The sequence below is a fragment of the Monodon monoceros genome, unplaced genomic scaffold (genome assembly GCF_005190385.1).
Source record: "Monodon monoceros isolate NGI ecotype Baffin Bay Population unplaced genomic scaffold, NGI_Narwhal_1 Super_Scaffold_15, whole genome shotgun sequence".
NCBI lineage: Eukaryota > Metazoa > Chordata > Mammalia > Artiodactyla > Monodontidae > Monodon > Monodon monoceros.
This window is the reverse complement of record NW_021703771.1, coordinates 30,990,480-31,016,207: the sequence shown is the minus strand read 5'-3', so window position 1 is coordinate 31,016,207 and position 25,728 is coordinate 30,990,480. Positions and strand designations below refer to the sequence as shown.

At 36.4% G+C, this 25,728-nt stretch overlaps 1 protein-coding gene across 4 annotated transcripts; it reads left to right on the top strand.

Moving 5' to 3' along the window:
* Positions 1-248: 248 nt before the first annotated feature.
* CCNC (cyclin C) lies at positions 249-25,603 on the top strand. 4 transcript variants are annotated; one of them, XM_029223936.1, is made up of 13 exons: positions 443-560; positions 2,756-2,899; positions 5,643-5,749; positions 6,606-6,690; positions 6,892-6,961; positions 9,635-9,686; positions 16,445-16,500; positions 17,394-17,429; positions 18,105-18,196; positions 18,971-19,038; positions 21,830-21,909; positions 22,743-22,861; positions 24,359-25,602. In XM_029223936.1, exons 2-13 carry the CDS (start codon positions 2,892-2,894, stop codon positions 24,411-24,413), a joined length of 828 nt encoding a protein of 275 aa, XP_029079769.1. In that variant the 5' UTR covers positions 443-560; positions 2,756-2,891; the 3' UTR covers positions 24,414-25,602. The 4 variants fall into 4 exon arrangements, with proteins under 4 accessions (XP_029079767.1, XP_029079765.1, XP_029079769.1 ...); XM_029223934.1 differs by lacking the exons at positions 2,756-2,899; positions 24,359-25,602 and adding an exon at positions 23,723-23,817 and having other exon boundaries at positions 249-560; XM_029223932.1 differs by lacking the exon at positions 2,756-2,899 and having other exon boundaries at positions 267-560; positions 24,359-25,603.
* Positions 25,604-25,728: the final 125 nt, after the last annotated feature.

The following is a 25,728-nucleotide window of genomic DNA, read 5'->3' as shown; positions in this document are numbered from 1 at the left end:
GAGGAAGAAATGAAGTCGGGAAATCGTATATTTTAATACAAAGCCATTGTGCTGCTTTGGAAGCCTGCAACCACGCAATAATAAAAGCCCGAACAGGGCGTCGGGCTTCCCCATTTCATCCCTTCTCGACGAATTGGAGCTGCAGCAGAAGACCGAACCGCGCGGGGTCCCGGCCGAAATCCACGCGAAACTCTCGCGAGAGCCTCCCGACAGCCGCGAGCCTTCGTGGGAGCTAGTTCCCGTCTCCTTTCTCAGGGCTCCCAAGGGCTGTCTCCTCCCCGCCGGCTTCCTCCGCTACCGCGGGGCGGGCCGGAACTTTTATGCATAGGAACTGATTTACACAGTAGAGTGTTGCCGGCCGGCGTCAAGGAGAATAGGGTGCCCTCCTCTTCCTCTCACCGTCGCCGCCGCGGAGCGGAGCCGTGCAGATCAGATCGAGGAGCGCGGTTACCGGGAGGGCTGGGTCTATGGTCGCTCCGCGGGCCGCTCCGCCGGCTGGTGCTTTTTTATCAGGGCAAACTGTGTTCCATGGCAGGGAACTTTTGGCAGAGCTCCCACTAGTAAGTGATCTTCCGTCTTCTTGTCCGGGGCTGGCTCTTGGGGGTGCTGTGTGGACGGGGCCTGCGACTCCCCTTGGCCTGGATCCCGGCCCATGTCCCGAGCGCCGCGGAGTCTCCCGGGAAGCGGCGGCGGCCGGAAGCGTGATGAGCTTTTTTCGGACGACTCCCCTCACCCCGCCCCCTGGCCGGGTTTCGTTGGGGGGAAAATCTGTTGCGGGGAGGGAAGGGGGTTCAGTCTCCGGAGAAGGAAGGTTCGGGAGTTGAACTTCTGATTCTTGGTTTAGCTAGGCCGGGGGGTGGTGGGGGGAAGGAGGAGCGGAGCCGGTGAGGGTTGGGATGGGATGGGCACAGGTATGGGAAATGTGACACAGTGTAGAACTGTGAGGCTGGCTTTTCAGGACAGTTGTGGTTCGCTTTTGCCTGGTATTTCTAAAGTTGGTCGGCATCGTAATCTTTTGTCATTCATCTTCTGTCTTGTGCGGATTTAATATTACTCCGAGGAGAGGAGGGAGTCAGGCTTGTTTCTGCTCATGAACCGCTTTCTGCCACTACCTTAAACCTAGATAGAGTTTTATGTTTGTAAGGTATAGGACAAGTGCTCTCAACATTTGTCCATTTCGTTAGTCTGTGTCTCATATTTTGTTTTAAAAGTGTATTTTCCAGGGACATTGCCAATATCTTTAACGTTTTTTCATGAATTTTTGTTTCTGTCAGTACCATGGAAGAGCTAGAGTAATAGTGAAAACATTTCTCCCTAAATACATCTGTTTAAGCAGGTAGGAAGGTGGGTGATAGGACTAGTTGAACTTTGGGTAGGCTGTACACTGTATACTTGAAAGATGAACAGAACCTTATAAAGATGATATCTTAGTGTAAATACTTTTTAATGTTAAGAGAGCATTAGTAACTAAATTTTGAGTGCGAAGAAGATGGATTCCTATATTGTTCATTCGGTTTTTTAGCCTTTTGCACTAGACAAAAGAAACAATGGGCTTTGAAACCTGTTTTCAGAAAAGCAGGTTTTCTTCTTGCTATAAGTGATCCTGTGGAGATGTGATGCTATAGAAGCTTCACTTCTGATCATATTTTTATTTTGCACTGTGTTCATTCACTGAAATATTTGCTTGGGCAAAATTAAAATATGGAAAATTTCGGTAGTGAAGAAGAGGTATTCTGGAAAACTTTGAAAGAAGCTGAGAGAATTGACAGGTAGCTAGCTGTTGATTATCAGAAGTTACAGCCCTTTTTCAACTTAAAAAAAGAAAAGATCCTGCCCCCTTTTGATAAGCATTTTCATTATGCTTTCATTTACTGTCGGCTTATCAAAAGGGGGCCAGGATCTATTTTATAAAACCAAGTGTTTTTTCACTTTTCAAATATAAAATATTAAATGTGCTTTTTTGGAAAACTGTCCTTGCCTCCCAATTCAAATAGCCCTGGAGGAAGGAAACACTTTGTCTTACTCAGATCCCTTGAGAATCACGGAGTCCCTCATCTGCAAAAGGTGACAAATATGAAAGACAAGACAATCAATTCAGTAAAAACAAAAAGATTATGAAAGCCATTGTTTTAGGTGAAAGAGGAAAATTGACATGAAATATGCTGTTTTCATAGCTTTAAATTGCCCATTTTAACATTTCTGCTATGAGCATGACAGTTTTTTTTCTTAGTAACATATGAAATAATGGTGAGTCTTACAATCAGTGTAATCTTTTTTTTTTTTAATAAATTCTTTTACTTATTTATTTTTGGCTGCATTGGGTCTTCGTTGCTGAGCGAGGGCTTTCTCTAGTTGTGGCGAGCAGGGGCTACTCTTCATTGTAGTCCATGGGCTTCTCATTGCGGTGGCTTCTCTTGTTGCGGAGCACGGGCTCTATGTGCGCGGGCTCTATGTGCGCGGGCTTCAGTAGTTGTGGCGCACGGGCTCTAGAGTGCAGGCTCAGTAGTTGTGGTGCACGGGCTTAGCTGCTCCACGGCAAGTGGGATCTCCCCAGACCAGGGCTTGAACCTGTGTCCCCTGCATTGGCAGGCAGATTCTTAACCACTGTGCCACCAGGGAAACCCAATCAGTGTAATCTTAAATTTGGTGATATGTGGTGTTAATTGGTTTATCTTCCATACTGCATGCTGTGAGGAAAAATTTTAAATATTTGTGAAATTTATCTTTTTAAAAACATAAAATGACTGTGGAGAAGAAATTGATAATTCTGGAACAGAGAGAATCCTAGTATTTTCCAGAAAGTTAAAGTAGAACACAACACATTCTTTGATCGTGATGCAGTAAAGCTAGAAGGACACTAAACATTTGCTGGTCGACTGACGACTGACGTAATGAACAGGTAACCAAAATTAAAACTACAAAAGCAACTCTGGATACTTTATTGTATCAAAGGAAATTGAAAACAGTTACATATTATCTAGGAAATAACATAATGAGATCAATATATATTCATGTCTATGGGAGGTGGTAAAGCCAAATTTATAAGAAAACATTTTGAATAACTGAAAAAGAATAAAAATTAAACATTTTACTTAAGAGTATTAAAAGGAAACAGTGAAATAAACCTATGGAAAGCAGACTTAATAAAGTTAACACTTATATTAATATATTAAAAGGGAAAGAATAGTCAGAAATTATAAGAGCTGGTTCTTTGGAAGGGAAAACCAAAACGGTAGACTAAACTATGCTAGCTGAATAAAGGAAAAAAGGGACGATACAGAAATACAAAATTAGAAATGAGAAAAGTAAATAATCGCAGATATACCTTTGGGTTATCTCCATTTAAAAAATAAATTTGAAAGCCAAAACAAAGTTACCAGAGAGTTACTTCTTTGTTTTTTTTTTTTTGCGGTACGCGGGCCTCTCCCTGCTGTGGCCTCTCCCGTTGCGGAGCACAGGCTCCGGATGCGCAGGCTCAGCGGCCATGGCTCACGGGCCCAGCCGCTCCGCGGCATGTGGGATCCTCCCGGACCGGGGCACGAACCCGCGACCCCTGCGTCGGCAGGCGGACCCGCAACCACTGCGCCACCAGGGAAGCCCCCATACCAGTTTCTAATTACTCAATTTTATGTTTTAAAATAGCATCTCAGGGACTTCCCTGGTGGTCCAGTGGTTAAGACTCCACGCTCCCAATGGAGAGGGCCTGGGTTGGATCCCTGGTCAGGGAACTAGATCCTGCATGCCGCAACTAAAAAGATCCCGCATGCTGCAATGAAGATCTCGCATGCTGCAACGAAGATCTCGCATGCTGCAGCAAAGATCCCGTGTGCGGCAGCTGAGACCTGGTGCAGCCAAATAAAAATTAAAAAAAAAAAAAAAAAGGGTGGCACAGGAACAAGAAAAACAAATTAAAAATAGGAAATTATAAAGAAGATCCAAATATAATGATAGAATTATATTTCTTGAAATTCTTTGGTGACATTTGGATAACCATTTAACAAAACATTTAGCTGGATCCCTACTCTACCCTGTATTAAATTCCAGATTGATCACAAATTGAAAGAAAAAAGCCTTAAGGTTATTAGAAAATATGAGGGAATTTTGTTTTTAAATCATTTTGTGTCAGGGAAGACCTTCCCATGTGTGACAAACACAAAATCAAAGTAAAATATAGATTTGAATAAATACGTGATTCAGATTTCTGCATTGCAAATCATTAAATACTGAGAGATCATGCTAAACTTGGGGAATGTCTAGAGCATATTTGACAAATGATTCTTTTATCCATAATGCACAAATTTTAGATCATAAGATTATCTTAATCATAAAATGATGACCATCCCATTAGAAAAATGGTCTTGTTAGAGTTACGATGTACCAAAGAACTATATTTGACCAATAAAGGCATGGAGAAATGTTTAACCTTAGAAGTAAATTAAAAAAAAAACCAGATACTAATTTGCCTTTAAGTTGTAAAGTATTTAAAAGATTGGCAGTGACCTGTAGGGTTAAGTATTTTAAGACACCCTTATGTGTCACTCCTCTGAATGGAAATTGGTGTGGAAGGCAAGCTGACAATGCATATCAAAATTACCAGCAAAACTGACCCATTAGTTCTAGGGAATGATTCCAAATATTAATCAAATACACAAGGGTGAATTACAAAGATGTTCGTTAAAGCATTACTTGTAATAGTGAAAAAGATAACTTACATGCCCATCAACAGGAATTAACTAAATAAATAATGATCCATCCATAATGCTGTGCAGCAGTTTAAAAGGATGCTGAATAACAAATTCATTGATGTAAAACTTCCAATACATACTGAGTGACAAAAGCATGATGCAGAATATTTTGGGGGATCACGTCAATTACATGTCTGTTTAAAAATAGACTAGACTAGGCAGGAGGTGGAGGCTATTGGTAAAATAAATTCTGAAGCAGCTTTTTTTTTTTTTTTTTTTTTGGTACGCGGGCCTCTCACTGTTGTGGTCTCTCCCGTTGCGGAGCGCAGGCTCCGGACGCGCAGGCTCAGCGGCCATGGCTCACGGACCTAGTGGCTCCGCGGCATGTGGGATCTTCCCAGACCGGGGCACGAACCCGTGTCTCCTGCATCGGCAGGTGGACTCTCAACCACTGCAACACCAGGGAAGCCCTGAAGCAGCTTTTAACATGATTGGAACTTGTGAAGTAGGAATATTACTCTAGTTACTCATGAACATCTGAGAGAAGATATACTTCAAATCTAAGGCATCGTCAGTCAGTGTCAATTTCACCATTATTTATCATTAAGAAAGTGTAAACATTACTGCCCATTAAAATGCTAGGCATCACTGAAGATGCATCTTGATTTCAGTCTTAAAGTCAATGAAATACACTATAATAGTGACAGAGGTCGGGGGGGGAGAGATAGACTGAGAAGGAAGAGAGAAAAGATTAGAGCATATTTTTTTCAGGGCATATTTACATTTATTAGGTAATTCTCAGTGTCAGAGTTTCAAGAAATGTGAAAAATATTGTCTTTCAAGGTTACTTGTATTTTGTACTTCTCAGAATATTAACAACCTCTTCAATCTTAGAATATTTCCTGTAACTTTGTTAGTTGATTTTCTGTAGGATGTCTGAATCTTTGCTTTTTTTAGTTTGCAGTGGATTTTGGATAAACAAGATCTGTTGAAGGAACGCCAGAAGGACTTAAAGTTTCTCTCAGAAGAAGAGTATTGGAAATTACAGATATTTTTTACAAATGGTAAAGTTTTTTTTTAATTGGTTGAATTGGTACAGTTGGTTACCTGTGAATTAAAACGTTTTTCTGTATAATTTGTGATGAACTGTTTTAATCCCTACTTTACATTTTTATTTACATGTGTATTCTTTTTACAACTTATATATCTTTTTTTAAAGTGATTTAAAGTCTTTTGTGAATCTTACGTGTCAGAGACACTCAAGATGGTCTAAAAATATTAATCTCCCTAAGCTTTATAATGCATCATTAAACCTAATTTAAGATTGGCTAAAGCAAAGTACTTTGAGGATAAATGATTCTTTGGATTGACATCCTGTATTGGTCACTCCTATCTTACAAGTTTGCTTTGGATGGAAGAGTTTTAGAGTTAAAAGATCCTTGCTCTGCCACATGGTAACTTTGTCACAGGATCTTTCTCACCCTCAGTTCACTTCTATGCAAACCTACCTCTCTGTTGTTTTGAGGATTCATTTTGGGTTTTTTATAAACTTTATTAAGCAGTAGTTATAACGCTGATAGGGGTCTAATAATAGTAATAATATGAAGAGCATTGAAAATACTTGGAAGATAGAGGGGAAATACCTATCATTCAACCTCCTTGATTCAAGAATAGATTTTACTATGAGGCAGTTTCTGTTTTTTTGTTATTGTTTATGCATACCTATATATTTTTTAACAAATTTGCAATCCTAGTACTAGACCACTGTGATCCACGTAGAGCTTTATAGCACGTGTAGGTTTTTCTCTTTGTTAAAAATTAATATAGTCATGATTTAACTGCATTGAAGTTATTGTTAAATGTTAATATGTTAATATAATGATTTCAGAAATACATTTAACTTTATTATTTTTCTTTTAGTTATCCAAGCATTAGGTGAACATCTTAAATTAAGACAACAAGTTATTGCCACTGCTACGGTCTATTTCAAGAGATTCTATGCCAGGTAGGGCTGTGTTATTTTGGGAATATGTTAATGCTTATTTGAAACTCTTATCTAATGTTGATGAACCTTATATAAGTGAATCGTGTGTTTGCCATAGAGTTGTCCTGATTTTTTTCCATATAAATGTTTTCTATATGAATTCTATTTTCATATGTGTTTTTCTATATGAATGACATTTAACTTTGTTTAATCATATTTTAGGTATTCTCTGAAGAGTATAGATCCTGTATTAATGGCTCCTACATGTGTGTTTTTGGCATCCAAAGTAGAGGTATGAAATAATTTTCTTTTTTTAAAAAAAATTAATTAATTAATTTATTTTTGGCTCTGTTGGGTCTTCGTTGCTGCGCGCGGACTTTCTCTAGTTGCGGCGAGCAGGGGCTACTCTTCATTGTGGTGCGTGGGCTTCTCACTGCGGTGGCTTCTCTTGTTGTGGAGCACGGGCTCTAGGCGTGCGGACTTCAGTAGTTGTGGCTCATGGGCTCCAGAGCGCAGGCTCACTCATTGTGGCACATGGGCTTAGTTGCTCCACAGCATATGGGATCTTCCTGGACCAGGGCTCGAACCCATGTCCCCAGCATTGGCAGGCTGATTCTTAACCACTGCGCCACCAGGGAAGTCCTAGTTTTCTGTTCTTTATCAAAGTATAGTCAACGTGTATTGGTTAATCTGCCCCAGTTTTCACATTAACTGTGTAAAAATAATAACGGTGATTTATATAAAATATTGAAATTTATACAAAATCAAAGAAATATATACATATTTCTATATATTCAATTAACAAGCATGTAGCATTTTACTATGTACCATGTGCTATTCTGACTCCTCTTACAAATTATGACTTAATCCTCATAACAAACTATGGGCTACATAGTTGTAATCTCATTTTATAAGTGAGGAAACTTAGACACAAAGAAATTAAGTTCACATAGCTGATAATTGACAGAGCCAGTATTTAAACCCTGGGAGTCTAGTTCCTAATCCCATGCTCTTAACTGCTTTGCTCTTCTGCCTCTGAGACATTTATTGTTTGGCACTAAGAAGTATTCCATGAATGCCACAGCTTGTCTACTATAACCTGAGAATGTTCTTCCGTCTCCTTCATATGCTTCCTGTGTTCTGCTGTCTTCCCTTCCTGCCTCCTGATGATTGGCTGCCTAGCAAGCCATAGGGAAAGCAAGGGGGAAAGCAAGGATTGGGGTGGCTATAGCAATATATGTTCTAACGAGGAATGGTTTGGGTAGTGAGGGTTGAGAAATTAGGTGAGGGAGAGAAGAGAGATGGGAACTTGCAGCTGAGACCAAATCTCTGCTCACCTTATTTACCTTTTTAGTATTTTTGAGAGAGCTCTGCTAAATCCAGATAATAATAGCTGATATTATTAACTGGTCTTCATAATAATCCGTGTAATCTTCAGTAATATGAATCCTTTGTATTATGTTTCTATTTTTAGATGATGTCTTTAGATTAGTAATTGTATTCCTGAATATTAAATGTAATTTAATTGTAAGTGGTAATTTAAGGAGGCAGAACCAGCTCTGTTGTTTTTAAGTTCTTTAATGGAAAACAAGGTGTTTATAAAAGGCCCGTATTATGGGGTGGCTTTTCCAGATATTACCATGTAATTTTATGTACCTGAAGGACAGCCAGTATGAAAAACCAAGACAAAATCTTTATAAACTTCTACTCTTGTAGATTAACTTGGAGTTTTAATTTGTCTTGTGTGTTAAATATCTTTTGTTACGTGATTTACTGAATAGAAACCTATTTTATGATTTATTAGGTGAAAGTTTTTCCTTTAAGAATTTGGGGTAAAGAATTATTCCTGGAAAGAGATGTATCCTTTCATATTTGATTATACCATTTTTTAAAATCTTTAACTATGACCAAATCTTTCTGTGTATTGTCCAGTTGTGTGAGAATTGTATTGAAATGGCATTTAAGAAGATGTCTCAGGCATTTAATTTTCAGTATCAGTTATTATGGTGTGAGGTTTAAATGTAACTATAAATACATACACAGGCATACATATCCCCCACCCCCCACAAACACACACAGTTAGATAAGGATTCAGGTTGAAGGTTTTTGAACAGACTGTATTCAGTTTAGTTTCTTCTGTTGGCTAAGGAACCAATTCTTGATTTTTCAGCTTTAAAAAATTAAGGCTTTGGGGAAATCCCTAGTGGTTCAGTGGTTGGGACTCCACACTCTCACTGCCAAGGACCTGGGTTCGATCCCTGGTCAGGGAACTAAGATCCTACAGGCCACACCACACCGCATGGCCCAAAAAAAAAAAAAAACGAAGCCTTTAATAACTTTATAAGGTTAATCAAATTAAATGAGACTATATGTAAGGTGGATCACCTCATAAATTTTTGTTATTTTTACAGTGGCAGTATATTAAGTTCAAAGAGGAAATGGGAACTGACATCCAAAGTCTCATGCTAATCATTCTTGTCTTCCTGTTGCAAAAAGAAAAATAATTGTTTGTACGGTCTTTTGAGTTCTTTTGGTGATATTAAAGTTTATTTTCTTCAGCGATTCAACTGTTTTATTATTAAATTCCCTGAAGTACTTGTTAGTCCAGGTTCAACTGAAAGGAAGCATACTTAATACTTATTCTGGCAACTAAGTGTAGAATCTAAAAACTCTTGGAAACTAATTTAAGTGCAAAAAACTGGCACTGTCACTTTAGGGTCTGGTTTTTAATTTGGTACCTTCCAATAATATTAAATTATAAAATTATTTAAGCATTTGTGTTAAAGTGTAGTAATTTTAAGGAAAGGTCATAAATTTAGAGATTTAAGTACATCATTCCTCAAGTAGGTAGATAACTGCAAACATCGGAGGAACATAGGAAATGCTCTGTTTTGAATAGACCTCAGATATACTTAGGTTCATTGGGTTACTATGTACCTAATCTCGTTTACTTTTCTTTTTCTAGGAATTTGGAGTAGTCTCAAATACAAGATTGATTTCTGCTGCTACTTCTGTATGTAAGTGCAAAAAATATATCCTGCTTTAAGATTGTAATTCTAAAGAAAGCTCCATAGGACATAGATGTTTTTCAGTTTATGAGACCTATGAGAGATTAGTTGGGTCTATTCAATCTCCTGAGGTGAGATCACCTTTATGCCTAATGTATTTGGCTAAAAATTTTAAAATACAAAAAATTTTAAAACCACTTAAAGTATTATCTCTAAGACATTACTTTTTTTTTTTTTTTTTTTTTTTTGTGGTACGCGGGCCTCTCACTGTTGTGGCCTCTCCTGTTGCGGAGCACAGGCTCTGGACGCGCAGGCTCAGCGGCCATGGCTCACGGGCCCAGCCGCTCCGTGGCATGTGGGATCTTCCCGGACCGGGGCATGAACCTGTGTCCCTTGCATCGGCAGGCGACTCTCAACCACTGCGCCACCAGGGAAGCCCTAAGACATTAGTTTTAATGCTAAAAACGGGTAGTAACTTTTGAGCCAAAAACATCAACTCTGTGGCTCTTAATTTTATAATAAGGTTAAGAAAGAATTTTTATTCTTCAATTTTATTGTACTTTATTGCTTCATAATAACTAGCTATTGTGTCATTCTTGTGGGTGAAATAAACTATTTCTTTAGCAATTGTAATTATGTCTTTGATGGGGATTGTGTTTTTTCCCTCTTTATGGAAAACTATGGCACAGAAAAATATTCTGACTCTTTAGTCCGTAGAGCTGATTCTAAGCACCAGTTCTGTCTCTAAGCAGCAGCTGTATAACCTTGAACAAGTTGCTTTACCTGTTGGCGTTAGTTCTTTACCTACAAACATGGGGTTTACGTGCCTATGAATCATGGCATTAAAGGAAATAACATTGTAAAGTAGCAATCGTAAAGTATTGTACACAAGGTAATAATATTATGCTGTGTTCCATCTTCATAGGTTAAGCAAAAAGATATCACCTAACAAAAGATAATTAAAATTATTATTTTTTACTTCTGTGATCTTACACAGAAGAGGCAGAGGCATTTTGTATTAAGTTTCTGAGCCAGAATTTCATGTTTTTGGGGTCATTTCCCTTTCTGAAAGGAGTGTAATAATCTAATTCAATCTTTTTCATGTCATATCTTATTTTGAGGATAGAAGAGTAATAATCAGTTTTGCCATAGAATTTAATATGTCAAATATATCCCATTGGTGAAGGATTGAATTGCCCTCTGGAAAATCAAAATTATTAAAAAAATTGAAAAATGACTGCAAGGAAGTGTACCAGAATGTTAGCAGTGCTCATCTCTGAGTAGATTATAGATGTCTTATTTTCTTCTTACTTTAGTTTCTGTTTTCCAGATTTTTTAGAAGGTGTATATTTTTGAAAATGTAAAATACCTATTACCAAGGTTTGTTTTTTATTTCTCATGCAAAGGCTAAAAGGCACGCTCATATTCATTTTACCAATGAATAGGGAACTTTATAGTAGACTATTTTACTTATTTCATAAATTTTACAGTGTATTATATCGCCCAGACAGCTTAGTTTTCAAATTTCAGCCCCAGTGCTTTTGACATGACAAATTAAGCAAAATATAATCTCTCTGCTATATGAGGATATTAATAACATCTATGTCATACGGTTGTTGTGAGGATCAAATAAATTAATATCAATAAAGCTCTTAGAACCGTGCTTTGTCCAGTGTGTTAGTTTGCTAGGGCAGCCGTAACAAAATGCCAGAGCCTGCGTGGTTTAAACAACAACAGTTTATTTTCTCATGGTTTTGGAAGCTGGAAGTCCAAGATCAGGGCGTCAACAAGTTAAGTTTCCTGAGGCCTCTCTCCCTGGCTTGCAGATGGCTGCCTTGCTGCTGTGTCCTCTTATGGCCCTTTCTCTGTGTGTGTGCATCCTTAGTGTTTCTTCCCTTTGTAAGGATACCAGTCCTGTAGAATTAAGGCCCCATGCTTATGACCTCATTTAACCTTAATTGCCTCTTTAAAGGCCCTGTCTCAAAATAACAGCCACATTGGGGGTTAGGGCTTCAACATGTAAATTTGGTGGGTGTGAGGGGGATAATTCAATTCATAATACTCAGTAAACTGTAGCGGTTACTATCATTGTCATCAACAACAGCATCATTATCACTGGAAAACACCATACTGGATGCAGTGGTGGATATAAAAATAAAAACAAAGAATTTAAGGACAAGAAAATAAGACATCAATATACAAATATTAATACAGAAGAAACTAAGTGGCATAAGAGAGTAACAGAGGATGTAATGAATGTTTTGAGTGGGAAAAGTTGATTTGTTAGGTGAATCCAAAAAGGCTTAAATAGAATTCGGTGAAGAAAGAATTTGAACCTGGGGAAATGCAGGGGAAAGATAGTCTAGGAGCATTGAACAGTTTGATCAATATAAGAAAAGCTACTGAGTTACATTCAGTGAATGGTGAGTAAGGAAATAGTGGGAAATAGCCCCCCTACCTGGCTAAGGCCAGATAATGGCCTTCAGTGAGGAATCTGCAGCTTGTTTTGTTGTCAGTGGCAGTACCTATGAAAGCTTTATTTTTCAATATGAGGGTGATGCCAGAGTTGTGTATTAGGAAGATGATTCTGGCAGAATTATGTAAGATGAATTGGAGGAGAGTGTGAGTCGAAGTAGACAGACAAAGTTTGAAGTTTTTCATGTGATACAGCATGGATGAACCTTGAGGATATTATGATAAGTGAAATAAGCCAGTCACAAAAAGGTAAATACTGTGTGATTCTACTTATATGAGGTACTTAGAGTGATCAAATTACTAGGCATAGAAAGTAGAATGGTGGCTGTCAGGGGCTGGAGGGAGCGGGAAATGGGGAGTTGTTGCCTAATGAATATAGAGTTTCCGTTTTGCAAGAGGAAAAGAGTTCTGGAGATGGACGGTGGTGATAGTTACATAACAGTGTGAATGTAATTAATACTACTGAACTGTATATTTAAAAACGGTTAACAGCAGAAACTAACACACCATTGTAAAGCAGTTACTCCAATAAAGATGTTAAAAGAAAAAAATAACGGTTAAAGATGGTAAATTATATGTAATGTATATTTTACCACAATTTAAAAACCACCAGGAGTTCCCTGGTGGTCCAGTGGTTAGGACTTGGTGCTTTCGTTGCCGTGGCCCTGGGTTCAACCCCTGGTCGGGGAACTAAGATCCCACAAGCCGCGTGGCATGGCCAAAAAAACCCCCCAAAAAACAATCAAAAAAACTCACAGAAAAAAACCCTTTCCGAAATAGTTTTATATATACGGCAAACTGTAGTGAGTACTGTCACCACTGGGTGCTGTAAGAAGTAAAGCTAACTATTTTAAGGTAGGAAAAAACTTTTAAGTTATTGAAATAATAAGGTAAACACTAATGAAGCCTTAAAATAATGTTTTGGTAGCCAGCAAGGAGAATAAGCAAGCTAGGTTTGAATGATAGAGTCAGCAGGACTTTTGAAAAGAAAAGATTTAAGAAGAGTCAAAAATGATATTTGAGGTTTCTTACCTGGGCATTGGGAGGTGAAGGTGGTACTGGAAGAGGAGAATGAGTTGGTTCTGAAAAGAATTAGATTTACTCTTCAACATTCTGAGTGTAAATGTATCAGTAGAACATCCTCTTAGAAATGTGAAGCCAGTGATAGAAATTTGAGACTTGATACCTTTTAAGAAAGAGAGCTGCATAGTGTCTTTTGCTGCACAGAAGATGTATACCAAATAAAAAAACCAGACCTTTGGGTTTGTGATCAGGCAGGAAACATACAAGGTGGACCTAGAGCATCTTATAGTGCCAATAAGTAAGTAAGTACTCAAAACAAAACAAAACAAAACAAAACAGGGCTTCCCTGGTGGCGCAGTGGTTTAGAGTCCGCCTGCCGATGCAGGGGATACAGGTTCGTGCCCCGGTCCGGGAGGATCCCACATGCCGCAGAGCGGCTGGGCCCGTGAGCCATGGCCGCTGAGCCTGCGCGTCCGGAGCTTGTGCTCCGCAACGGGAGAGGCCACAGCAGTGAGAGGCCCGCGTACCGCAAAAAACAAACAAACAAACAAAACAAAACAAAAAAAAACAAAACAAAACCCCTCATTAATGGGGGTATGTCGAAGACATATAGGAGCCAACTGAAAGAGCTTTCAATGGCCAAAGCTGGAAGAATTTGAGCAACAAAATAAAAAAGAATAATACTGCATTATAACCCAAAGTATAACCCAAGTATAAAATAAATATTCATGCATCCATACTGATATAAATAAATGATAGCGTAAATAAATAAATGGGGGGGGGAGACAAATCTCCCATACAGAAGAATTTCAAATAATTTATATAGCTAACTCCCCCCTCAAGTAGAGGAAGCATAAATTCCTACTCCTTAGGTGTTGGCTATGCATAGTGACTTTTCTTCTAATGTGTATATTATGAAAGAAGATGGGAGTATAATTTTACAGTGGAGAAACCTGACCAGCACTGTCTCAGCCAGGTGATCAAAGTCAGTATCAACAATGATAAATGACATTAATAGTATGTACTTTTGCTGTAATATAATGAAATGGCACTTCCCCTCTGTGGTCTTCTTTCTGAAAACCCCAAACCCTGGTCTAATCATTAAACATCAGATTCCAATAGGGAATCAACCTACGGAATACTTGACTGGTTCTCCTAAAAACTGTTAAAGTCATCAAAAATAAGTTATGTCTGAAAAACTGCCACAGCATACAGAACCTAAGGAGACATGACAAGTAAATGTAATGTGGCGTCCTGAAAGAGAGCCTAAAACAGAAAAAGGACATTAGGTTTAAAACTAAGGAGATCAGAATAAACTATGGATTTTAGTTAGTAATAATGTATCTATCTTAGTTCATTAATTATAATAAATGTACCATACTAATGTAACATGTTAATAACAGGATTCTGGGTGAGGGGGCGTCTTGGTCTGCTTCAGCTGCTATAGCAAAACACCAAAGTCTGGGTGGCTTAAACAAGACATTTATTTCTCACAGTTCTGGAGGCTGGGAAGTCCAAGGTCAAAGTGCCTGCCTTGATCAGTTCCTTGATTGGCCATGATTAGCTTCCTGGCCTCCAGAAAGCCTCCCTCTCAGTGAGTTCTTACATGGCAGCCTACTCAAGAGTCTTACTTTTAAAAAGTAGAGGCATATAATTTGGTAGAGGTTTCATTTGTTTTGCTTTTAAGGGAAATTTGAGCATATTAGTAAGTGATAGGACAGATTTATTGGAGGAGGAATGGTTAAAGGTGCAAAGGAAAAATGTTGACTGTCAGTTGAGTAGATGAAAGCAAATGTACAAGTGGTAGGGGTAGCAATAGAGAGGAGAGATGCATTTTCCTCCAGGTCAGAAGAAAAGGATTAGGAAGTAGAAAATCAAAACGCAGAGCAATTTTATCATGGAATAGGAGAGAAGTTGACAGCATCAGGTAAAATCTAATTCAGTAAGTTAGGTGTCAAGGTCCAGGGGTTAGGGATGTAGATTTGCTTCATATACAGAGATAATTTTACCTTGTTAATTGGTTAACATTATGTAAGTACCTGTTTTGCTTGGACACTTAATACCTTGCTTACATTAAATGGATTTGTGGGGACTTTCCTGGTGGTCCAGTGGTTAAGACTGTGCTTCCACTGCAGGGGTGCAGGTTTGATCCCTGGTTGGGGCACTAAGATCCTGATGCCATGCAGCATGGCCAAAAAATAAAAAAATTATAAAAGGGGGCGGGATTTGTAAAACTCAGTAACCTTGATGGGTACATTTTTAAATTAACTAAAAGGAGAGGAAAGGAAAGGTTAAGTAGACATTTCCTAATGTCAAGTTTAAATGGCTTAGGTTTCAAATCTTGGCAAATGTTACCTATCTAAATTAGCTGTTAGAATACTTAATTCCTACCATTTTTGAGGAGATAGAGGATTAATTAACAGTTTTTTTGTTTGTACTTCCTTAGTGACTAAGAGTGTGTGTGTATATATTTGTGTGTGGTATGAAGAAAGTCCTAGAGACCTTTGCACATATATTCATGATTTTATTAAAATATGTCTTTTGGTAAAGAAATACCTATTATAAAAAGCTTAGAAAGTTCAGATTAGTAAAAATCCTTAAATCTCAGAGATAACTACTGTTAACGTTTTTTGGTTGTATTATCATTCCAATATTTATATATATAGTTGACCCTTGAACAACACAGGGGTTCGAGGTGCTGACCCTCTGACTCTCTGCAAAGTTGGAAAATCTACATATACAACCTTGGTTCATGTAGTACCTATTTATTGGAAAAATATGTGTATGCGTGGACATGCATAGTTCAAACCTGTGTTGTTCAAGGGTCAACTGTATATATTTACAAATATAAACATATATATATATATACTTGTGAACACATATATAACCCATGTTCCTTTTAAGCTAAATTACTAAATAGAGCAATACCATTCTAGAGCTGGAAAGATTTTAGAAATGATAAAAGCCAGTGGTTTTTTTCCCATTTCCTTTAGTTTTTAAGCAGCAGAACTCTTTCTTAATATATTAAATATATCATTGAAACTCTCTAATTGTAATATAGATGGGGGCCTAGGGCTTTCTGCCACTCAGTCTTTCCCCTTGCCTGAAAACAAAAAAATCTGCATCCCTAATCATATTCAAGAGCTCCTACTAAAAATTAAAAATGATTTAGCTCTACCTTTAATATTTTACATTGTATTAAAGAAGTTTTGTGTTTATTCACTCCCCATTTTCTCAGTTTAAGTTTTTTGTTTGTTTGTTTTCTGCAGTGAAAACTAGATTTTCATATGCCTTTCCAAAGGAATTTCCTTATAGGATGAATCATGTAAGTATATTGTAAAAAATAAAACTACTTGTTAAAGCTGTATGTAAACTAGCAACATTTTATATTAAAATAAACTGAATAGTCTCCTAGGAATGGCAGTTTCAGATTCTACGAGAATATGGATTTTATTTCTAAATTAAAGCTAAAGTGCTTCTACCATTTAAAAAAATACTTTGTAGCAGTGGTTATCAACCCTGGGTGCCCATTAAATCACGTTGGGAGCTTTTTTAATAATACTGATGTCAGGGCCTCTCTGGATCAACTAAGTCAGAATTTTCAGGCTTGAAACCTGGACACTGGTATTTCCTAAAGCTCCCAGGTGGCTACTAATGTGCAGCTGGGGTTGAGAATTACTATAATGGAACAGAATGAAAAAGATACTTGAAATTTTACATTATTTTAGAAGATGCATTTCTATTGCCATTTTAATAGGCAAGTTTTTCTTTTTCCACCTTGCAAGGGATTTTTTCATTCTATTTAAATTGTATTTTTGTTTCATTTTCAGTATTCTTTTCTATTATTAATTTGTAATATAACAAGAATAACAGTTAAGTAGAGATAATTACATTTTTGCATTTGTTGAGTGGGAAGTATATTGGAAAATCTGAAGCTTATACAGGATTATTTTAAATAAAAATAAGTAATAAGAACACTTATATGAGGCTGGCTTTTCCTTACAAGGATTAAAATGTTTCATAATCACAGTTGCATGCATTGTATAACAAGTAATTGTTTATAGCATATGTTCATTCTGATATAAGCTATTGTGTTTTCTTGATTTAAAAAAATTTTAGTAAAATTTTTGATAAATCCTAATTACATTCTTATGTTAGACTAAGTAGACTCATCTAATTTGGTTTCATGTTGACATTTATAATCTTTTTTTTTAACAGATATTAGAATGTGAATTCTATCTTTTAGAATTAATGGTAAGTATATTTCTTCCTTGTGATTAATAGAGTAAAACTTACTTTCAAATTTAGTGAAGTCATAAATTTAAAGAAATAATTGTAGGGAGGTGCATTTTAAAACCATCCAAGTGATATGTGATGGTAAATCATAGTACCTAGTGGCATCATCACCTATATGCTCTTGGAAGCCTGTAAAATAGTTTGTATATACTACTTAGGATGGGAAATTTTTTCTGTTCTATAGTAACTATAATAAGAGGATTACAAGCAAACCAGTCAGGACATTAAACCACTGTAAATTATTTGCACAATTTGTGTATGTGTGTGGTGTTATTTAAAGATAGATTATGTCTTTGGCAGAATTCTGCTCCTCCAGTTGGGAATTACGGATTTATAGGCTAATAAGAGGTTTCAGTGTGTTGCAGATGTGACACTTTGAGTCTCTAAGGGAATGGATGCTGACTGACTGCCAACCGATTTACCAAGGTATATTTCAGAGAGAGCACTGCCTTCACTATTACAGTAGAGTTTAGGGCTGCCATACTGCTTGCTTAAGACAATAAGAGGGAAGCAAGCATGAGTTAGAAAAATACATTTTGAAATACACAATTAAAAATCAGTTGGGTAATGGTAAGGTTTTTGTGTTATAATAAATCTGTTTTTATACATACACATTTTTTAAACTGTTTCTAGGATTGTTGCTTGATAGTGTATCATCCTTATAGACCTTTGCTCCAGTATGTGCAGGACATGGGCCAAGAAGACATGTTGCTTCCCCTTGCATGGTAATTAGAACAGAAGTTATTCATAGTGTAACATGTTATTAGCTAGGAAGGTTGACAATTAAATATGAAGTTTAGTATTTTTAAAGTAATTAAACTAGTGCCCCAAGATATTTTATGTTGAGTGAAATATCTGCTTGTTGAATTCTAATAACTATACTGGTATAAATGCTAAAATGATAGATCTTTAAATTATCTATTTGATGAATATTTCCAATAAAATTTGATTCTTATGAAAAACAGACTGTTTACATGAAAATTAAGATTGTTATCTTTAAATTATAATGGAAAAGAATATGAAAAAGAATGTAAATATATGTATAACTGAATCACTGTGCTGTACAGTAGAAATTAACACAACATTGATTTCAACTGTATTTCCGTAAAATAAATTAAATGTTATCTTTAAAATAATCAGAATATTTTTGGTGGTATTCAACATATATATTAATTCATTGTATAATTTCTGGTTTCCTATCTGATTTTCTAATTTTTGGAAAATTAGAAAAATGTTTATCTTACATTAAAATTTATTGTGAGGTTTTAAAATTTTAAATATATTTAGGTGTAATTTTATTCATTAAAATATGCTTATTCATTGTCACATTCATGTATCCATCTTTTTCCTTTGTTGTTCACCTTTGTTTCTGTGTTACGGTAATATAAAAGAGATATAAATATATACAGATATGGGAAATCTGGCCCTCTCTGGAGGGTAATGTACAGTCATATTAGGTAGTTCTGCTTTCAGTAATAATATGATTTACATTTCTATAGGAGGATAGTGAATGATACCTACAGAACGGATCTTTGCCTACTGTATCCTCCTTTCATGATAGCTTTAGGTATGTAAATGTGGTGTACCTTTAGCAGCTAAATTGTTGTATACCTATTTAGGTCATCCTAAAAGAAATTTCACCCTATTGTACTTTATGTTTTTATGTTCCTTGAAGTAATAGACTATTCCTTGCATGTGAACTTTCAATAATATGAACTGCAACTATCACAAATCAGGATTATTGTCCCCCCACCCCCCTTTTTTGGTAAGTTTTTTTTTTAAATCGTTTAAAATAATTTTAACCAGTGTCTGAATAGAACATTTTTGTTTGTTTAGCGGGAGAAGTTTGGAATTAAGCCTTCTAATACTAGTTGTAACTTATATAAAATAACTAGGTCTTTTATTTCCTGAGCCCAATTAGGTCCTCAGCAGTCAAGTAAAGGAGGCTTTTGTGGTCCTTAATGCCTTGCTAGAGGGAAAGTTAGCCACCATTCTATTATCTGTGGAAGGCAGTACTGTCATGAGTTAGAACAGATGGTCCTAGGTTTAAACTTTTCTTTCTTTACAATCGTGGGAAAATTATCTAACCTTCCTGAGTTGGTTTCCTTAATTGTAAAATAGGGGGAGGGTACTAAAAACTCAGTATAGAGTTGTTACAAGAATTAAACGAGTTATCTTTTAAATAATGCCTGCCATATATTAGGCACTTGTTAGTTTCTGTTCCCTTTCTGTCTTGTATTCCTTTCTATGACTCTGTCTTCTTGATTTTCCCCCCATTCTTTTACCCGTCCAGACTAATTTTTGTTGGTTTCTCTTTATTCAGTTACCCCTTAAATGTTAGTGTTTCTCCACCTTCTTACATGAGGGGTGGTAAATAGGTTATACTTTTGTAGTACTGGAGGCTCCCTGGAAGGATTCTGAAGTGTCATCTGGGTTCAGTGGGAAGGAATACTGGGATCTGCATGGGTAGGAAGGCCATGTGCCACATCTTTGTCATCCTTGCTGTTTTTGTTCTTCCCAGGCAGTCTCACTGAGGCCCATGGGTTCTGCTATCTCTTATGTGTTGAAACATTTCAATTTCTTTATTTAACCAAGATCTTGCTCCTGAACTGGCCTTTATATCAATCTCTGCCTTTTGGATAGCTTCCTTTGGCATCTCACTGGCCTTCAGACTCATGATAAGGACTGAACTCATCAGTTTGCCCCCAGATGAACTCTTTTTAATGTCTTTGCTATGTTGGTGAATAGCACTAGTTACCTTAGTTGGAAACCCAGTAGTTAGGCTCTTTCATCTTCCTCGATACCTACATTAGTTGGTAACCAACACCTGTTGTGCCGCATTCTTTAGTAATCTCATAGCCACCTTCTCATTTTTATCCAGGTTATCACAGCAGTCTCCTTCCTGGCTAGTTGGCCTCCAGCATCCCTGTTCTCAGAGAGCCAGTCTATCCTCCACACTTGAGCAAGGCTAGCAGTTCTCAACCAGGGATAATTTTGTTCCCCACAGGATTTTTGGCAATGTCGGGAGATGGTTTTGGTTGTAACAACTGGGGTGGGATGCTACTGGCATCTAGTGAGTAGAAGCCAGGGATGCTGCTAAGCATCCTGCAGTGCATAGGGCAGTCTCAAAGAATTGTCCAATTCATAATGTCAGTAATGCTAAGGTTGAGAAACTCTGAGCTAGAAAGAGCTTTTTAAAATGCAGAATTTGCACTTCAGTTAAAATCTTTCAGTGCTCCTCCCAATTTCTGGATAAAATCCATAGCTTCTTTTTACCATTTATGTATATATCATTCTCTGCTCCCACTCTCACCTTTTTTAAAGACTTGGCTCAGATATCATCTCTTTAGTGACACCGTCCCCAACTCCGCACTCTCTATATCACCTCAGTCTGGGTTTAGGATGTCTCTTTCCCTAATTTACTCTATGTATGCCCTGTCGTGGCATTTTCCACTGTATTTTTATTACCTGTTTTTATAATTCGTCCTTTAGCCTCTCAATCCTTCCTGAACCTAAGCCCTACTTTATAGCTTTCTTTAACTTGGGGCAACCAGAATGTTCATGCACGTTTGAGTTGCTGTTTGCCTAGAATGTCATTCTTAGCAAAGTCATATGGGTAACCAGACCAGGGAATATAACATTTAACAAGCTTGTGTGGGATCAAGGTAGGCAGGCTGCTTGGGAGGAATTATATTAGGCAAACTTATGATGTAGACTGTTGTCTTTGGGCTTTTTCACTATCCTTGTTAGTTTATGTTGTAAGTAATGTATATAATTACATTGTATGCAGTGCGTTACATTTTTTTTCTCTCAGCTCTGTTTGATTACAACACTGAACTCTGTACTAGGGTGCCCAGTTTTCACCTAACTTGATCATTCGCTAATAACTTTAAAAAGCAGAGGCAACACTGCTTTTAACTGAAATACCAAAACAGAGTAGTGTTGAAATTTATCAGTATATTGATTTGCTGGTTTTTTGGTTTGTTTGTTTTGTCACTCTGACTTTTGGGTGCATTTTGACCACTACTGTGTACTGCTATGCAGGGATCCTTTCCCTGCTCTGATTTCCTCAGTGGACTTCTTCCTCTCTGACGTGCCCTCTCAAGGCACCTGCATCATGACTAGCTCACCGTGAGAGCAGATGTAAGGACCTTAATATATATATAGCCCAGTAACTTTTCCTCCCTGTAAGATTAAGTTGATGGGATGGTCAGTGGTAACTATTATATGAATCTATATAATTTTTAAAAAGAATATAAGAAAATACACATAAAAATTTAAGTGAATATCTTGTTCTGAGTCCATACATTCCATGTTTGCAGTTAAACATGGACCTTTGTGTCTCATTTTCTCTCCAGCTTGCCTGCATGTAGCCTGTGTTGTACAGCAGAAAGATGCCAGACAGTGGTTTGCTGAGCTTTCTGTGGATATGGAGAAGGTAATCTTTAAGATTCCCTTAACTGAATATAACTTGAACATTTTAAAGTTAATGTCATATTTACTTACCATGAGCCTAAAATTCTTAGCCAGGCTAAGAATATTTTCAGTAAAGAAATGTTAAGAAATGTGTTGGCAAGAAGAACTGATGTTGACCATTTAGGTTATATTTCTCTTCAGTTTAGGATTAAACAGAATGGTAAATATATGTTTGATTGGTTGCAAAGTCACCTCTAATTGCCAGGGCTATTTTAAAAGCTACCTAGTGACTACTGTAAATTCTGTAACACAGACTATCTCCTGACAAAGTGATTTTTGTCCTTCTACCTTTTCTGCTGAAATGTTCTAGAATCAATCCAAGGTTAGGTCTACTCAGATGCAGAAGAAGGGCTAATTTGGAAACTGGATTTGACAGATTTGTATAGCTGCCGGTTTTTGAGCACCTTAACTCATGTGCAGAGTAGTTAGTAGAGAATCAAAACAGTCTTTTGTGCACTACCTCCCATTAAATTGTTTGAAACAATTGGTATTAGAGGAGTGTACTCTATAGTGACATACTCTTTCATGATTTAGACCTCTATTTCTAGTACCTCACTATTTTGTTTTGGTTTAAGGTATCAGTAGGTAGAAGGAAACCAACTACAGAGATGGATGAGGATAGACTGAGCATACATATACTTTCACATTTATCAGGATTGTCTAACCTAATCTGAAGGATAGAGACTATCTTTTCACTGTTTTCTAAGGGATGTCTAGGATATGATGTGTGTTCCTTGTATACTAAATGTTGCTTGATAATTTGCCATTGAGAACTTTTCAAATATTTTCTTCTAGATTTTGGAAATAATCAGGGTTATTTTAAAACTGTATGAGCAGTGGAAGAATTTTGATGAGAGAAAAGAGATGGCAACTATTCTTAGTAAGATGCCGAAACCAAAACCTCCTCCAAACAGGTACTTTGTAGACTTTAGTTATTGATTTTATTTAATTATATATTTCATATGCATTATCATAATTTTTCATAGATTATGTTGTTTTGTTTTTGTAAAATTTCTTCCGAAACTTCATGACATATTTTTTCTTTTTTCTTAATTTGTGACTTGATAGATTGAGAACATCTCATTTAAAAAAATACATTAATCTGATCATCTGTTAAGTAACTTTTCCTAATGCAATGGCAGGTCTATTACAGGTATCCCTCAACATATGATTATATACTGTACATAAATTTAAACAGAACAGAGAGAGGCAAGTTCATCTAAAATTTAGGGATAAAGAATTCTGTAGTAGTTCCATGTCAGTTTGACTTTTTCCCCCCACTACTGGCTGTTATCCTATTTATAAATTTCAGTAACATTTTTCAAAAACATAGATGATTGATCTGATATTGTAAAGGTAAATAAATAATTTTGGCTTTTGAGTGACTCAAAGATCCATTGCAAACAGTAACATAATTTTGCTAAGTATGAGTCACTTGTCCTAAAAAGGTTTTTTTGTTGTGGTGGGTTTTTTTGTGTGTTTTTCTGTTTGTTTTGTTTTTTTTAATAGGATCTGTTCATTTAAGTTCAGTGGTTCTCAGCTCTCACTGTACATCAGATCGTTTGGGGTAGGGAAAAAAGGTCAGAAGGGAAACAAAGAAATGCTACCCATCTTAATCATTTATTAAGAAAAATAAATAAGTTATATAACATTAAGATAGATTTGTAGATCTGATATGTTAATGTTACCATTTGGAAAAAATTAATACTTGACTTATACAAGGAGCTGTTTAAGGCAGTCATTCAAACAGCTGCCTTTGGATGCATTTTTTGCAGAAATTCCCTGAGTGATTCTTCACTAGTGGCAGGGCCTGAAGCTGCAAGATGATGATGGACAAGATAAGGCAATAATCCTATTGCCACAGTTACTGGTATCTTCAGTTTTAGTTTTTATTTTAAATATTCAGCGTTTTCCAGGAAATTACCATATTTCTTTCTGACTTTTAATTATAAAGGTTTGCTGTACTTACGTATGGTTTTATTACGCCTTTGGACAATAATTTTTTTTGGAAGAACACTTCTTGATTTTCATAATTAGTAGGAATAAGATTTTCTATGTACGATTTAATTTTATAGGAAATTTGTTTAGAAGAAGCTCTAATCTCTATGTTGAGTGATACCTGTAATGACAACAAAATCCCATACCCTAATTTAAATTTTGGAGTGTAATGGACACTAACATCCAGAATGCTTGTTATGTGTGAGGGCACTAAGTTACATAAGAATAAAAACATAAAACCAAATGTTAGTCTTCTGGATTTTAATTTTTCCACATCTGTGTCTTATAATTGGGAACGTCTTTGTTTTGTAGAGTTGTAGCGTGGAATAACTTTAAAAATTAGTAGGTTTATCAGGGTGTTGAAAACGAGTCTTTTAATTGGTGTAAAATCTCTTTCTTCCCCACTTGAACAGTGAAGGAGAGCAGGGTCCAAATGGAAGTCAGAACTCTAGCTACAGCCAATCTTAAAACATTCCGAAGAATTCTGTAGTGGACCAGTTGGAAATAAACCATTGGACAGATTTCAATAATGTCTTCAATGGAACACAAATGAAAATGAATAGCTTGTTTCTGTCAAGCATGTTGGGAAGTGATTTTATTTTTGCAAAATAAGTTTTTCCTTACCGAATTTGATTCTAGTACATGATTGATTAAAATCTATTGTTTATGAAAGTTTGGAAAGGTTCTAAGGGGACCTACAGACAGACATACATAGACATTTGAAAGTTAATAGCTTTTGATTAGTATAATTTTTCTTAATTTGGATAATAGAAATTGTTGCTTTTTATTAAGCCAGGAAAGATGAAGCATAATTTGTTTAAAATTCTCTTTGGTCATTGAGCGACCAAAAAAGGAAATAAAAAGTCAAATATATGAGGGTTTTTTTTTCCCTCCTTAAGTTAAACTTTGAAACTGTATTTAAGGAATCAAATCTTACAAAATCCTGGAAGGTTTTGATAATGATGATGATAATTTCAGGGAAATTAATCAAGTACCTATTGATTTTAAAGCGTATTTTATTCAATAGTTTTGGTATCTTGCCATGGAGGATACTAGCCCAGCCTAGCATAAAAGTGCAATATGTATAGCATATTTTGACATTTTAAAAGTTATATTCCATAACCATTTTGAAATGCTGGGCAAACATAAAAAAAAATCCTATACAAAGTTATTTGCATTTAATTCAGTTAATCAGGCATTTTGAAAGCGAATTGGATAAAACACCGTAATATGATTGAAATTTGGTAACATTTTAATGTTATTTTTACTCTACTGTGAAAAGTTTTTTATATGACATACACACCCTAGTTTATTTTTGTGTCTTAGTGTGGACTTACAAATTTACTACAGGTATCCTGAGCCAGGAACACAATCAGGTTGCAGGCCAGTTTGATACTGGCTATTCTTAATTCTCATATGAGTGTAGGACTTCAGACTAAATGTTATGTCAGTGGGACTGTGCTGTCTGTGGAAGTTAATAAATTACGTGATCATTTTCTTCAGACTTGAAGGAGAGTGATAAATAAGATTTGGAATCATAGGATATTGATGTACAATTTAAGGATTAAAATTTTTTATAAATCAATTGTGAACAATGGATTATTAAATGTTGACTTCCTAGTATAAAACTGCAAGAATAAAAGTAAATTCTCCAGCTATATTGACTAATGTCTTGAATTTATCTTTTTGAATCTGCCTTATGTTGTCTTCTGAGTCTTTCTTCCTTTGGATAAGTATTAAAGCCTTCATAGTTTATCAAGTAGGTAATTAATTTCAAATGGTT

Bases quoted from the DNA above. Each gene is read 5' to 3' on its own strand.
- CCNC (XM_029223932.1), top strand. From the start codon at position 529: ATGGCAGGGAACTTTTGGCAGAGCTCCCACTA. The intron at 5,750-6,605 runs GTAAAGTTTTTT...TTTTTCTTTTAG, and splicing joins ACAGATATTTTTTACAAATG to TTATCCAAGCATTAGGTGAA. The intron at 6,691-6,891 runs GTAGGGCTGTGT...ATCATATTTTAG, and splicing joins TTCAAGAGATTCTATGCCAG to GTATTCTCTGAAGAGTATAG.